The sequence below is a fragment of the Oreochromis niloticus genome, linkage group LG20 (genome assembly GCF_001858045.2).
Source record: "Oreochromis niloticus isolate F11D_XX linkage group LG20, O_niloticus_UMD_NMBU, whole genome shotgun sequence".
Lineage (NCBI taxonomy): Eukaryota > Metazoa > Chordata > Actinopteri > Cichliformes > Cichlidae > Oreochromis > Oreochromis niloticus.
In genome coordinates this window covers 22,390,355-22,402,359 of record NC_031984.2, presented here as the reverse complement: position 1 = coordinate 22,402,359, position 12,005 = coordinate 22,390,355, and the positions used below count along the sequence as shown (strand labels likewise).

Below are 12,005 nucleotides of genomic sequence, written 5' to 3'. Positions count from 1 at the left end.
ATCCGGGCTTTTGCTTGAGTGCAGGCCAAGCGTGTTTGCCAAGCATCCTCTGGGAGCTACTGTTAACCCTTTTGTGTAATGTGGTGGCTTGCAGCAAACCAACAAAAAGCTGACACGACAACAGTTGAGTTGCTAGACAGCAGTTCGTCTCTGCCGTTTGGGCGCCATGACTGAAAGTGTGAAGGTAAGGTGTCTTCGAGAAAGGTTAAAACCACGACGTGCACTTAGGTGCACGGAGGCGGGGAAGCTTGCGGGGGGGGGGTAAGGAGTGGAGGAAGCCATGATCAGTCGGAGAGAGTAAATAAATGGTGGCTGATCTGCCATTACATCATCAACATGATGGAAACCACCTGGCATATTTGTACGAGTCAGATAAGATTTATGACTAAGACAATGTCCATTTTAATCTTCACAAAAAAAATATACAGATTTAAATTTCCATACGCTAACATTTAGACTTGTTAAAAAATGAGGGCAGCGCCTTCCTGCTTTTCTTTTTTTTTTTTTCCTGCGCTGACTTTTTAATCAAATAATTTATAAACCCTATGAATAAATGTAGAGTGAGGCAGGGGGAAGAAAACGTATAAAGGAGGAGGAAAAATTGGACGGCGAGTTCAAAACAGCTCATCAAAAAACAAACATCTCTATATATCTGGCATGGCACCCAGCTACTGCTTCATTGTATTAATTTGTGAGAGGTGCAGCGAAAATTACACTCTATGAAAAATGGCTGGAAAATTTAAATGATACAAACTCATCTTATTAGCCGTGAAACATTAAAAAACAAACAGGCCCCTTCGTGTCCCGCTAATTTGTCTTGGGATGAAAGGCGTTTGATGGATGGATCTTACCTTATTCATAAGCGAGGATAAAAGAGATGTATTCCCTGGTACAGGGTGTCCGTTTGATTCATTACTGGAACAAGGAAAATGAACAATGTTTAGTCAAGATTTGCATGAGAACAGTAAATATTACTATTTATCACGCAAGGTGTGCCTGTATAATGAAGAAGAAAAATGCTGTCTTCTTAAGAAATAAGATCTGCTGTGGGTTGGAGGGAAGATTGGAGTTGAAAGTTTATGTAAACATCCCTCTCTCTCACTCACACAAAAAATAAATAAATGGAGAAATATGTGGAGGATTTTCTAATTGTATGCACATTTATATAAATTAAATATTTTGTATATAACCAGTGCTGCCAAACTAGTAGACATCATCTATCATTCAGAGAAGCTGGATGTTCTTGTTGATTTTTTGTGGGGTTTTATTTTGCCAATATTAATAAGGCTGAATTGGTTAAAGAAACACTAATTAACCATCCTTCACTTTGAATTAACCCTCAGTTTACCATCTGTACCTCTGTTCTTTCTTGCTCAGGTCCAGGCTGTGCTCCTGTGTGGAGTCTTGGGAAGCCCCGGAGTTGGCGTCCACTGGCTCCTGCTTCACTTGAACCAGATTGAACTGGCTGGCTGATGCCGGCTGCCCATTCCCTGAGGATCAAGTCAGAGATGCAGATGAGAGAAGAGACAACAAAGTTATTGTTGGTCAGCATTATTACTCTATGACAAGATCCAATCTGACTCCTGTCCTGGCCCGAAAAGAATACTCCGAGTGATAATTATTGCGAAATTATGTCAGGCCGTCAAGCCTTTTAAATGGTGATTGAGAGGCGGGAGATATGGGGGAAAAAGACTCCTTTTTCTGCAGCACTTGTCACAACTCATTTGCCAGGCTGCCTCTTAACTGGTCATTAAGTGAGATGCTAATGCTGAGGGAAAGTGGCAGTCTCAGATTGGCCACCCCCTCCCTTCCCACCTTCCCAGGCTCCTTGTTGGCCTGACAACGGGCGGCAGCCAATGCCACTGAGCGTACCCACAAGGAACACGGGTGCTATGTCGGTCAGATTGGAGCTGACAGCCAATCAGATTGGTTCAAATAGCGTGACCCCTCGATCACATTCGCCTCCAAATAGGTATTCAGTGAATGCTGTGAGTGAGGACAGGAGCGCTGAATTGAAATAAATAAACACCAGGGGATGACCTGAGGTAAAAACGCTGACAGGAAGGTGAATTCTGGCCCCCCCTTTCCCAATCCCGCGGGATTGAAATATTAATTTATCCCGGGGCTATACAGGGAAAGCAGAGCTTTTGGTTGACAATAAGTGGTCGTTTATTTTAAAATATATATGTGAGCGGGAGGGGGTGGGAGCCCCAGCGTAGCCTCTGAGACACTAAAACTGGAGTGCACCAGCAGCCACGATTGGTTTGGTGAGAAATCTGTTGTTTAAAAATTAGGGCTGGTGTTGAGGGATTGTGACAGGCAAGGTCATGGGCAACCAAGTGTGTGCCCTTGGCCCTGAGCCTGATGGGGATCCTCTCCTTTTACTTGCTACAGAGAAAACAAGACCAGCCAACGTAAGGGGGGAAACCAACCAGAGTTCCCTCCCCGCCCACACCACCACCTCCCTCCGCTACAAGATGACCCAGAGACATATCAGGCAGAATACAAGTGGAAAAGCCAGTCTTGGGCCTTGTCAGCTGAAAGCTGGGAGATGGGGAAGTGTCAGTGTCAGTTCAGTTTGACAATGGCCGAGGTTGGAGGGGCTGGGGGTGGGGCAGGGGTGGGGCTAAAGGAAAACAGTAGTCAAACAATTTTGCGGCTGGTTTGAGGTCACTGAATGCTTACCAAGTCTCTGTCCAGCTCCCCCCCCCCCCCCCCCCCCCCCCCAACTTGATAGGAGTATACCCAAAATTAACTAGCCAGACAAATCCTGCCTTGTCATTGACAATTAAATCATCTCTCAGACAAAATGAGAGCACATTATATCAAGAGCAGCCACTCACTACATGATCCACACATGATCGCCACGCTGAGTAAAGTATATGTTTAGTACAATCAGAAGATAAGCTGACTGCTCAAGGTAGATCACAGTACAAAACAATCTCACTGCAATGCACATCGTGATTTTTCTTTAATTTATTTATTTTTTTGCATGCACTTTGCGAGCAGAGAGAGAACAAATGAGTTTGACTCAAAGCAGCTTCTTTCTGGAAATTATCCAGGAATAATGTACCACCATGTAATTACTCCGGATAAGATACAGAGCTTGTGAAAGATCATTTGTACTGTGTGTCTAATTAGTAAACCCTTCAGATGCTTGAATCTCTGGGAAAAACACTTAGGGGTAAATTAGAGCGGAACATTAATGAAAAAAAGAAAAGAAAAAAGAAACGAAAAGCTGAGAAAATACTGAAGGCAGAAACAGGAAAAATGCACAATTTACCGCAAAAGAGGCGAAGTTTCACAACCCGAAGAAAAAATAAACACTGAGAAAAATAGCCACAAACACAGTGACTTTTCTCACACCTTTTTGACAGAGAAGCACAAACCACTTCCTCCTCATTTTAGCCCCAAATGTCCTGTTCACACATTTTATGAAGCAAATATGAGAAACAAAACCACACAGCAACCCCCCCATCCTGTGTCTGCGCTAAAACTTTTATGAAAATGTGTGCGATTAAAATAGGAGAGCTTATTTAAAATAACTTGTTTTTCAGTAAAGAGATCTGAGCTGTAACTAAGTGAGCCATCGAGAGGGGTGGTGATGGCACCATCTGTGGAGGCCCAGACTACCTGCTGGAAGCCCAGAGGTGGAGCTCAGTCTGACAGCCCGGGCTCAGCTCGGCTCCTCGGAGCAGCTGCCCCAGCTCTCTCCCAGGGCCTGTCCTGCTCCAGGAGTACCACCAGGAATTGTAATCCTTCCCAGTCCCAACATCCGGAGCAGTCCCATTTACAATCCGTACCCCACCTGCTCAGGCTGAGCGCAGGAGGATGCACTGCAATTGAATGCGAGACCATGCGCTGCAGTGCATTATCAATTGAAGACTTTAACTTCATTTTCATTCAGAGGCTTTGTTTAGAGCAATGCGATAAACATAGACAAGCCAATTACCTCTGAAATTTATGGGTGACATGTTTTTGTGGAAACAGAAGGTTTCCAGAAATTCAAAAAGTGTGCGTCGTTGCCGATGACTGCATCTGTGACTGAGGTCTTGTATCAGTGAAAAAAAAAAGAAAAAAGAAAAGCCTGTTTCTTAGCTCTGCTGCATTGACTCATTTCTGCCTGAGTGATTTCTGTTTTTTCTTTTTATCAGTTTTCATAGAGGATACGAAAAAAAAATTATTTTTTTTTGTTCTCGCAATTTCTGAACTTAATTTCATTCCACCTCCATTTGCTTGGAATGGGCGCAGACAGAGATAAGAGACCAATGATGAGGAAACATGTTCAACACAACCCCCAGGAGCCCCCACTCTGAACATCATAAGAGACTTTTACAGGCTCTACTCTCCCCTGTCAGCGCATTTATCTCCAAATGGATTGTGGGTATCTAACAAACGATCAACACAATAACAAGCCGAGAGCAGAGGACCATGCCTCCGGAATGCCCCTTTAAGCCTGAAAGCAGTGGTTTTCTGCCCTTCTCATCGCTCTAGGATAGTTAGAGAGATGACCTCTGAGTGCTCTCTCTTTGTCCACAAAGAGCGAAAAAGCATGCAGGTTATCATAAACATGTGGATTTGGACATAGCTCTAAAGTTTGCTTTTAAACTCTTTATATTCACATTATATTATCCATCATTAATATATGAGATAAACTTGGCTGTTCACTGACCTGTGTCTGGGCTGCCGGATGGCTTGAGTGCAGCAGCCGCCAGTCTGGCCATCATGGGTGAAATCAGACCCTTGCTTGCAGAGATCTTCTCCATGATGGAGGAGGTGGCAAAGGAGGTTGGGGTAGATGGCATGGCTCCATCCGCCCCGACTGTGGAGCAGCCTTGGGTCAGTGAGTCGGTGGGCATGGAGTGGGCCCCTGAAGACACAGCGGATATCAGGCCAGCAGCTTGAGGAGGTGGCTGGAGAGGCAGCCTGGACATAAGGGGGAAGAACGGGTTGGAGGTGGCCAAGGTGCTGTTGGAAAGAGCAAGAGCCACCGGTATGTTGCTGGGCAAGGTCTGAGACAGCAGGGTGGACATACGCTGGCCCGCACTGGGCAGCGAGGGGGTCGGCTTGAGGGCGTGGCCCGGTGTGGATGAGGAGGAGACAGCAGTGGTGGGTGTGCTCAAGAGGTGTGGTACAGTAGTGGACTGCTGGGTTGTAGGTGAGGCACTCAGGCTGGAGTTCTTGCTGCTGATGGCCGAGAAGTCCATTAGGTCGTCGTTGCTGGATTCCTCGGGCTCATCCTTTGGTGCCAGGAAGGTGGAAGAGAGGCCCATGACACCAGAAGAGCGAATGTGTCTACGTTCGTGCTTGCGCTTGTGGGAGGTCATCTGGCTGGTGGAGGTAAAGGTGAAGCCGCAGCCGGAGCGGATACAATGGAAGTGGTTGGTGGCTTTGCTGTAGACACAGCCCTCGTACTTGCATTCCTCATACTTATAGAACTTCTTGAAGCCATCTTTGGCATAAGCATCGTCCTTGATGTGGTAGCTCTTGTGCTTCTCAATGTCACACTTGTTCTTGAAGGTGAAGGTGCAGCCCGGGCGCCTGAAAAGCAAACGGGATAATGTGATCAGGTGTGGATTCATGGAGGGGATCCACATGATTGAAATACTTTACAGTGAAGTGGAATAATAACTGGGGCGGTTCGGTGACACATCACCACCTCCAACCTTTGCTGGAGGTTTAAATTCTTGAGAGGTGATGATGAATTAAAAAAAGTGCATTTTCATAATTATTAATTTTATTTTCTTTATGCAAAGTGCTCTAATGATTTTTGTCACATGCAAGTCACAATGCAATAAAATTTAAGTTGATCCATTTTAATATATGAATCTGTTTTTTTTAACTATATCTGTCAAAAGTTGGTTTTAATATACTGTAAAATAAAATCTTGAGGAGAAACCACATTAAGTCTATCCACCTGCAGTGGAAGTGTGTCGTCTTCTGCCCGTAGAACTGACATCCGACCGTGCCACAGTCCTCAGTCGCGCGAAACCTCTGGAAGCCATCGTTGATCAGCTGGGCGTTCTTTTTATGGAAGTTTTCATGGGTCATGACATCGGAGGTGCTGGTGTACACCTTGCTGCAGCCCACCTGCAAAAGCAGAGTCAGAGCACGGTAATCGAAAGCAAGATCTGGGCCCAAAGCATGCATGAGTTTCAGTTTGCAAGAATGGTTTGTAAAATGCTTTAAAAGATCAGATATACTGTACTAGATGTAGAGGAGGGATCTCATTGTGGTTAAGAAAATGCTAGTGGCCTAGAAATGGGTAGAAGAAGAATGTTTTCTCACATTCAAGATTTAATTTGTGGTAACACCAGAGCATTACAAGTTTCATCTCAAACCTGTGAATTGGAAACAATCTTGCCATTGTGACAATTGGAAAGTTAAAAAAAAAGGAGGTGACTGAAAGAGACAGTGGCCGCAGAAGGCTGCTGAAAGTACAGTACCTTCCTGGCAAAGCAGCCTTTTAGAAAATGAAATTCATATTTGGAGAGTAACGGTGAGTCGCCACAAACTTACTGTAACTCTGAGAACAGATTTCAGTAGTGGAGGGGGTAGACAGGAGTAAGATGACTGTCTTAAGTCTTTAGTTTAAAATGCTCTGGTACACATGAGCCCTCAGAGCCAACAAAGGGGGGGGGGAAACAGGTAATGTTTGAATTAAAAGCAGCAATTGTATATCATCCGTGGCACTTTTCACCCGCGCAAACCGGGCAACTTCTCCATATTGAGTCAAACAATGAAAAAAATTCCTCTCGGTTCTTTTCCCCCTTAAATCAAGAGAGCCGATGCCAACATCTGCAGGTTCTCAGGGACTGTTAAAACAAGGGCTGAAATGTCCTAATAACAATTACTCTGTTACAGGGGTTTAAAAAAGAATATATCTCAAGCCATCCTGCGCTGCACCGCTGCCCTGCTGGTGAGAAGCTCTCGGCACAATGACACATTGAAAATAAGCAGATGTAGAAAAAAATTAAACAAATCCAGAGGGGGAATAATCTTCAACTGGCTGCTTGGTACTAAAAGATGAAAAATGTATAGTTTATATAAACACCTAACTGAATTTTAGCCATGCCAATTAAGGAGTGAGAGAGTAAAGAGATGGGGAAAGCACAAGCAGCCTCACGTGTATTCACCCTTTTTTTTTCAGTTTTCTTTTATTTAGCCGAGGACACGTTTTGCAAACTGCTCTACGAAGACACTCTGGTATAAATGGAAAAAGTGAGTTTCCACTTCACAAATATGTAGGTAAGCCGAGTGACTCTGAAACACCCTGAAGTCGTGCGTCTTGCAAGTGGCCTGATTTTCCAAAGTTGGCCATAATTTATATAGAGTTGCTCATTTTTGCCTGACTTAACCCGTTTTAAACAAAATGATGTCACTGCTCCTAAAAGGCTGTTTAAAGGCACTGGACAGAACCAGTGCTTTTAAACTGTGCCTTTTAGACTCTTTATGGACAGCATGTGGTGTCTCTGCAATATAGTTAGAATCATAAATGGTAAATTAACCTGCATTGATCTATATTTGGTGTTCTTTAACAGAGTGAGCAGTGGTTGTTTTGCTCTATATGTAATGCTTAAACACGTGGAACCATAATTGCATATTTGTTTCCGTGTTTGTGCATGTGCTTTCGTGGGTTCATTGTGGGTATGTGCGTAGGTGGAAGAGGAGAAGCGAGTCTGTGTAGTGTACCTGCATGCAGTGGTAATGGGTGCTTTTTCCATTGAGGTGGCAGCCATGGTAGTAGACGCTGCAGTCGTCCAGAGGGCTGAAGCGCATGAAGCCATGCTGCAGGGAGTTGTCCCTCTTCTTGTGCATGTTGTAGTGCCTGATTACATCCTGCTTACTGGTAAACCTCTGCAAAAAGGGGAGGGGGGTGAGGGGGGGGATGTACGGCAACAGGTTGGTGTTTATTTAAACCAGTCACAGAATCAGCAACAAGTCACTTTATCTCTGTGGAAGCAGCAGCTGCAACATGCAGGAGCCAATTGGCAGTTGGGGAGGGATGTGCGCACGGCAATATAGAGGGACAGGATGTCTTTAAACACGATGCATTCTGTGGTTATTAATTTACTTTGCATATCTCAAAGTTGCGCCCTATCCAAATGCAGCACTTAAAGGCCCCGGGACTCTCTGAATACAGATGCTTCCACATGGAACATAAAGTATGTTCCCCATACACTCTTTGTTTCTGTTCTTTGTTTCTTTTCCCTGCCTTCCAACAATTCTTTTTTTGTTTTTTAGAAATTAAGATGAATCAATTGACATGCAAGATAACAGTTCTGATGTTTTTGTGTCTGGAAAAATTCTGTTCCATGCAGATGGTTTCTCAGACGTGCACAGGGGAAAACAGAAGACAATAAAAACAAACAAACAAACAAGTGAACCAAAAAACAGTTTCCCTTTCAATTCGCTGAGATATGATTCCATTTTTAATTAAAGCATTAACACTCACTTTTGGTGCAGGTTTCGCCTGTAAATATAAATGAATATGCAAAGACACCCGCCTTGTAAAATTACTAAATAAATAATATATTTTTGTTTATAAAGGAAAAGGAAAAAATCCCTCCCATACTCAGGAGTCCGGAAGGGGGTAAAACAGAAAAGTCACTCCACGGAGACCTGCAGCAACCAAATCTGCTGTAATTGGGTTTAAGCTGATGTTACAGAAACTGTAACAGGAGAAGCTTAAATCAATGAGACAGTTCTGTCTTCTATCCATATTTATCTCCAGTTGAGGGAAAAACATCAGAAAGAACGACTCTAAAAAGCAACTAATTGCTGTACAAAGTAGGGTAATTGCTTTGTGTCATGTGTTCCACTTGCGCACAAGTAAAAAGCCAAGATCTCACAGCCGTTCATTCCCCTGTTGTTGGTGTGTTTTCCCGCTGCAGATTTCTGACACACCTAAATTAAATTTTTTTTAATCTGGCTGATGATTGTCTCCGATTTTCTCTTTTTGCTAATTTTGATTGTTTTTTTACAGATCTCAGGCCTGCACTTTTCTGTTATCTAACGATGACAGGTTGAACTGTGGTCATGGTACATTCGATCCATCAAGCCGTCCAAAATAGGCCATGGAGAGAGCTGACTGGGAAAAAGATCTCATTTTCAGTTGAGTGGTGATGAAGGTTGGGAGCCACTTGCTACATTTATTTTAGGATTCCCACTAGTGTGGCAAGATGCACACTCTCTCCCATGTACAAGCCCATGAAAGGAGAATGTTAAGACTCAGCCAATCGCCCAGAGGCTGGCAGTGGGATAATATTCCAGGAGTGTGTGTCATGTAACATTTCATGAGTTATCGCTTTGAAAGGGGGCTGCTCATCACTGCCTGCCTGTTTTTTTCAGTATTGACATCCCGGGAACTGGCTTCCAAAGCATATCTGTGTTTCCATGCGACGCAGTAGCAACAGAGAAATGTGGACCTGACCGTGGAAATTGCCATGATAACCTGAACTAACACTCTAAATAATGACATGAAATGATTTTCCTTTGTATTCCTCCAAGAATGTGTCTCATCAGACTGTGAAGTGGGATTCAAGCAGAAAATGAAAGCTTAGATCTGTAATGCTTTTCACCACATAAACAATATTTATCAAGCTGTAATCTCTCTTGATCGGGAGCAGACTGGAGATTACATCTGAAGATGGCTTAATTCAGAAACTTGTTAAGAAAGGAAGGAAAATACACACAGCTCTAGCTGCGCGTGGATTTTTTTCTACATCGTTTGACAAATCTACCCGTGTTTGTCTAACTCTTTTGGGCCATATGCTACAGCAAACACGAGGCCTGTATCGTGATCTGCTTTGTGTTGTTTTTTTTCTCCTTCCTGTGCCATACATGACACCTCATGGGACCGGGGCAAGATTAATACCGTGAAAGTGGATTAAAGCCAGGCCCCTTACGGTGGCAGTGTCTTTAGAAAAGGAAAAACAAAGAACAAATAGATTTTTTAAAAGGGGCCATATTTAAGGACACTTACAATTGACCTTTGTAATAAAAGGTCAACTGTGCCCAAAGATGCCTGAAAACTGAATAGATGCAGATACCCATAGGCTGTTTGGTAAACTGCAGACCAGCGTGTCTTTAACCTATCTAAGAGTGCTATAATAGTCAGTGCAATTTACCATCACTAGTTGGTTTCGACCAGTGATGGTGGCCCGTAAAACAAAATGACCTTTTCTAAGCTGTGAATAGCTGTGAATGCTTGAGCAATGTTTAATGTGTAAAAGAGATTAGGTACTCACGCTCACCTGGTAGTTACAGTCAGGGTCCATACAGTGATAATGCTCTCTGTACTGGTAGGCACAGTGCACGTGTCCACAGTGTTGACTTCCAGAGAACCTGAAACCAAATTACAGGACACATTTTAAGAGCCACACGGAGCAGTGACAACAAAACCTGGGGACACATTAGGAGGAAAAAGCTGAAGCTTCCAAAGAGGTCGGTTCAATTTAAAAAAAAAAGAAAAAAGAATCAAGAATAATTAATGAAGAAATTATTATAAAACACCTGAAACAGAACCAAATAACACAGGCGGAGAAGCTTTCAAAGGCTCATGTCGCAATTTCACCTTCAAGGTAACACAGCTCAAACCTTCAAACTGACTTCTGCTTGCAACAATTTACCCGTCTGTCACACCAATTTCAGCCAAATTATCTCCATTTATTTTTAAAGCAGCCGTAAGAGACCCTTATTACACCGAAACCCTTTTCCTTCACAGACATACACACAGCCGCTAAATCACCAAGAGCCCCATGACTACTTTATTTCTCATTGCTGTGAGAAAGCTTGTCAAATCAATGCACAGTTCTTTCAGGTTAACCACAGTTTTGCTCTGCAAGGTAAAGGGTCAGGTACCCTGAGAAGCAGGAAAGGCTCTGTCTGCTTTGCCCTCTTCAAAATCCGTTCGCTTTCTTTTATCTGGAGTGCAGAAACCAGGTATTAGTCTGGTTCTACCTTAAAAAAAAAGAGAAAAAAAAAGGCAGCTACTTGCCACAGTACAGCCACTTTTACGGTGGTGATTATAAGCCTGACGATGATGACTGTTAAAATCCTCCAATTACCAGTGAAAACACACAAATAAACATTTGCGCTGCCGCTGCCAAGAACTCCATCTGTTAGTGCAGGGGAGAGGGGGAAAAGGAGGCTAAGTAATATTTTTTCCATCTCTCTCTCTGTTTTTTCCTTGTTAGGATTATCCCAGAGCTGCATTTACAGATCACTTTGCTGAGTTCATTAAGTTAATTGAACGGCATATCCACTACTGTTTTTAAGTTGGCAGCGCGTGCGTGCGTGAGGCTGGAAAACAGTGACGGAGAAAGACAGCGGCTTTTGGAAAGGTCTGATGGCTCTTTTAAAAGAGCTCAAAGCACAACCAGAAGACAAACTAGGCAACATATGGCCAAACTATAAATGTTTTTCTATACTATATCTTTCACAGACACACACACGCACATGCACGCTCACACCGATGAACACACAAAGCCCCCCCCCCTCATCCCCTGAGACTATGGCCCACCCCTCTGCTCAGTGCCCAGCTGTATCACTTTGCCTCTGGACAATTCCCACTTGCCGCGTCAGGGGGCCTAATGGGCCTCTGCTATTCAGCAGCAGATTAAATATTAATATCGCCACGATACAGAGATTGCAGCGCATCTCCAGTTACAATAGAGATACACAGATCAAAGTGCCGAGGCAATGGTTGGTGCATGAAAGCATTTAAAGAGTGAAAACTGCAACTAAACACTACCACGAAAGCTCTTTAAATCATCAAACTGTAGCGTGGCGGAGAGATGAACTTTTTTTCCACCACCCCCCCCTCCTCCCTTTCGCGACACACGTGGATACAAACACATTTACAAAGCTGCTTTTTAGTGTTACTGTGCACTCATTAGCCTTGGCTCTAAAGAGGACACTCCCCTGCTTCTACCTCCCCTCTCGGTACTACATTTGCCCTTTTTATGAGCCCTCCTTTTCCATTTTTTCTTTCCTCCCTCCTC

The 12,005-nt window shown here is 43.7% G+C and overlaps 1 protein-coding gene across 5 annotated transcripts in view; it reads right to left on the bottom strand.

The window, feature by feature from the left end:
* casz1 (castor zinc finger 1) overlaps positions 1-12,005 on the bottom strand; it is a 75,824-nt gene that overhangs the window by 12,519 nt on the left and 51,300 nt on the right. For 3 of the 5 annotated variants that reach the window (XM_005478216.4, XM_005478214.4, XM_005478219.4), the window contains exons 5-10: positions 10,251-10,347; positions 7,693-7,857; positions 5,918-6,090; positions 4,673-5,541; positions 1,358-1,490; positions 852-915 (exon numbers count right to left, since the gene is read on the bottom strand). In XM_005478216.4, the coding sequence (XP_005478273.1) occupies positions 852-915; positions 1,358-1,490; positions 4,673-5,541; positions 5,918-6,090; positions 7,693-7,857; positions 10,251-10,347 (1,501 nt within the window). The remainder of the gene's footprint in view (positions 1-851; positions 916-1,357; positions 1,491-4,672; positions 5,542-5,917; positions 6,091-7,692; positions 7,858-10,250; positions 10,348-12,005) is intronic. The other 2 variants (XM_005478215.4, XM_013271134.3) reach the window with 1 other exon arrangement.